Consider the following 3,980-nt stretch of genomic DNA (forward strand, 5'->3'; position numbering starts at 1 on the left):
GTTCTCCGCGGCCTTGCATTTCTAGGAAGCCCCTGCAGTCCCAGCGAGAGCCGACCTTCTGCAAGCAGCGGGGCACCAGCCAGCGGCGCGCATGGATTTATGAAAACACTCATGCAAGAAGTTGGCAGGACTGGGGCAAACTTTTCCGCCGGCTCCGCATCCGCCGCTCCCCGCGCCTCGTGTCCTTTCCGCTCCTCGCCCGGCGGCCGCCGCTGCCCGCGATGGTGGCAGGGCTGCTGGGCGGCGGCGGCGGGGCCCGCGGGGGGACCGTGCCGGGCGCCTGGCTGTGCCTGATGGCGCTGCTGCAGCTGCTGGGCTCGGCGCCGCGGGGCTCCGGGCTGGCGCACGGCCGCCGCCTCATCTGCTGGCAGGCGCTGCTGCAGTGCCAGGGGGAGCCGGAGTGCAGCTACGCCTACAACCAGTACGCCGAGGCGTGCGCGCCGGTGTTGGCGCAGCGCAGCGGGGGCGACGCGCCGGGGGCCGCCGCCGCCGCCGCCTTCCCGGCCTCGGCCGCGTCCTTCTCGTCGCGCTGGCGCTGCCCGAGCCACTGCATCTCGGCCCTTATTCAGCTCAACCACACGCGCCGCGGGCCCGCCTTGGAGGACTGTGACTGCGCGCAAGACGAGAACTGCAAGTCCACCAAGCGCGCCATTGAGCCGTGCCTGCCCCGGACGAGCGGCGGCGGCGCGGGCGGCCCGGGCGCGGGCGGGGTTATGGGCTGCACCGAGGCCCGGCGGCGCTGCGACCGCGACAGCCGCTGCAACCTGGCGCTCAGCCGCTACCTGACCTACTGCGGGAAGCTCTTCAACGGGCTGCGCTGCACCGACGAGTGCCGCACGGTCATCGAGGACATGCTGGCCGTGCCCAAGGCGGCGCTGCTCAACGACTGTGTGTGCGACGGCCTGGAGCGGCCCATCTGCGAGTCGGTCAAAGAGAACATGGCCCGCCTGTGCTTCGGCGCCGAGCTGGGCAACGGGCCGGGCAGCAGCGGCTCGGACGGGGGCCTGGACGACTACTACGACGAGGAGTACGACGATGAGCAGCGCGCCGGGGGCGCGGGCGGCGAGCAGCCGCTGGACGACGACGACGGCGTCCCGCACCCTCCGCGCCCGGGCGGCGGCGCTGCTGCGGCGGGCGGCCGCGGGGACCTGCCCTACGGGTCCGGGCGCAGGAGCAGCAGCAGCGGCTGCCGCTCGGCGACCCGAGGCGCCTGGACCCCGCTCGCCTCCATCTTGCTGCTGCTGCTGCTACCGCTGCTCTTTTAACACTCGCGCCCCCCCGCCGTCGGCCACGGGAGGGTCGGCGCCGGGGCACCTGTGGCTCGGGAACAGAGGGGTGGTCGGGGGTATTTTCCAAAACGTATTCTAGGTGGTTTCTGCCTAGCCGGTCTCCTCGCCTTGACTCTTGGCACGACCTTCGCCTCCTCTCCCGAGCAGGACTTTTTGGACATCCTCCCCTGTCCCCATTCCGGGTTCCAGACACTCCCCGCAGAAACCAGCCTAACTCCGGACCCCCGACATGAAACGGGCCTGGGAGGGCAGAACCGTAGTCCTGGACTCCGAAGAGAGGATGCTGACCAGTGGGGTCTTAAGAGTTTCAAGGGACTAGGTTCGGAGCAGGGGTTTTGAAGGAGGATTTATATTTGCAAAGGGGCTGTTTATTAGCGTTTCTCCTGCGAGGGGGGGAAAAGTGCCGGTAATCGACTTTTATTGTGGCCAGTGAAGACATTGCAATCGTAACCAATTCATTCGTTTAGTCTTGGTATCCGCGCCCAGAATCCTCAGTTTTTTTGGGGGTGGGGTGGGGGGCGGGCGGGCAAGCATGAGAGGGGTTAATTTTCCTTAATTAGTTTTGGGTAATTTTTAGCCCTTGACTTTAATTTCATTGCCACCACTCTGATCTCTTAGCACATTTCTTAGGATTAAGGATCCAAAAATTCTGATCTAAACAGTTGCTAGTGGTGTTGAACAATGCAACTTTTTATTTAAAAGAGCTCTGCACTGCCATCTATGAAAGCCTCTTTATGATGTTTGTTTTGTTGTCATTTTCTTTACATCAAGAAATTGTACGTACAAATATGCGGAGAATATATATTGCCTCTGCTTTTATCAGGGCGCTCACCCCTGGTACTTCGTATATAAAATGTATTAAAACTGGGGTTTGTTACCAGTTGTTGTATTTTGTATATAGAATTTTTATAAATTGTATGCTTCAGAAATAATTTATTTTTTAAAAGAAATTAAAAAACTTAAATCTGCATCCATGGTACACCTTTCCTCCCTGAAATGTAAAGAATCCGTTTGTCACCAGGGATCCAAAACCACAGTCCGTTGTGAAGTGTGCTCTATCTAGAACAATTTTGAAATGTACAGTGTATTTTATAGATTTGAAGTTAACATTCTTATTTTCAAGAGAATTTATGGACATTGTAGAAATGTATAAACGCATTTCCAAACTGCCTTAAACATTGTATTTTTATAGACATTGTTTTTTAAAAAAAGAAGTCCTATGTTTTAAGTAACGGTGGCTTTGTGTATTTTTTTGTTGTTATTTGATTTTATTAAAATGTGTACATCAGTAAAGAGTTTTAAATAATGAATATGGTGTAGTTACTTTCCAGAGTTACATTGTGGTTAACCCAATAATGGGTGAGGAGGGGGGTGGAGGAGCCACTGGGAATCTATCAACCATCAACTGAAATTAAAATACAGTACAAGACAAGAAATGAGGGCTATTATTTCTGCCTTCAATTTAATGAACAATTAGACATCTGTAAATGAGGCGGCTACAAGATATAATTTGACTGGTCTCCATTGATATTTACGTTTGTGGAGAGGCTTCATGTAATTTGGGGCTAACCCAGACATTTCTTTCCCCTCCCCCTTTCCACTGGGACCCTCTCCTTGCCCCCCACCCTCCGGAGCGTCCTCTCTGGCTATTAGACATTCTCATACAATCAAACATGCCAATAACATCTGTTATCAATAGGTCTTAGGAAACCTGGGAGACTCAACTTCAAAGTCATTTTCGCACTTTGAGTAAAAAAGTACAAAATTTTGTTACAAAACATTCGGGCGGGCAAAAGTAAACATACTGGGGAGAGGAACAATTACCAGAACTTGTAATATTGTTGTGAGGAGTTGTTTAGCAGTGGGCTGAAGGCTGGGCTCCTGCCAGAGCTACTGATCTACACTCAAACGCCCTTAGATAAATAATTACACTCTTAAGCTGTGTCGAGTGCTGGTACACTTGACCTTGTAAATAGAAATGTTTGCAGTAGGAATAAACTCCGGCATTGGAAAATCTTTTAAACATTAACACAAAAGAGAGCGCTCTGTCCTCTGGGGATTTGAGTCTGAACCTAGCCAAGCTAGGCACTTGCAAGGGGGAAAAAAAAGTTTATTTATCTTCTATTCCTGGTGTTTATTTAAAGCTTTTCATTTTAAACTCGGTGATTGGAAGGCAAGTCAGGAGTTTAAAAGTCACCACAAATAAACTTTGTCTGAGGGGTCGACAGATTAGCAAGATCTCGTGTCTCTTTATATGATATTAACATGTGCTGAGAAAACACAACCAGATTTCTCTGCTGCCTGAAGTAATTAACAAAGCTATGCCCCCTTCCAACTTCCTCCCACCCACTCCCACCCCCTACTTTCGAGGTCCTTTTGCCTCTAATTCACTCTTTTCCCAGCTTTTATTGAGGGCTTCGAGGCAATTCTTATAGCATCTAAAACCAAGATTCATATATGCATAGCATCAGAAAGTCTGAGATAGTTGTGGTGTCAGACCAGCCCAGGAGAGTGGTGTGTGGCTAGAACGCCGTCACCTGAATGGTTGAGTAAACATATTGTTAAAATAAAGCTGAAAGCGTTGTTTCTTTGGGAAGTGAACAAAGAGTATTCCAAGAGACTTGTGAATGAAATCAGCTTTCTTTACAAAACGACGAGTTAGCAAATGCTTCTGCGTTTGTCCTTAAATAT

At 51.8% G+C, this 3,980-nt stretch overlaps 1 protein-coding gene across 1 annotated transcript; it reads left to right on the plus strand.

The window, feature by feature from the left end:
• Positions 1-221: 221 nt before the first annotated feature.
• Positions 222-1,265, plus strand: GAS1 (growth arrest specific 1). Its single transcript, XM_065879747.1, has one exon. It carries the CDS (start codon positions 222-224, stop codon positions 1,263-1,265), a length of 1,044 nt encoding a protein of 347 aa, XP_065735819.1.
• Positions 1,266-3,980: the final 2,715 nt, after the last annotated feature.

This window comes from Phocoena phocoena, chromosome 6 (assembly GCF_963924675.1).
Source record: "Phocoena phocoena chromosome 6, mPhoPho1.1, whole genome shotgun sequence".
Taxonomy (NCBI): Eukaryota; Metazoa; Chordata; class Mammalia; order Artiodactyla; family Phocoenidae; genus Phocoena; species Phocoena phocoena.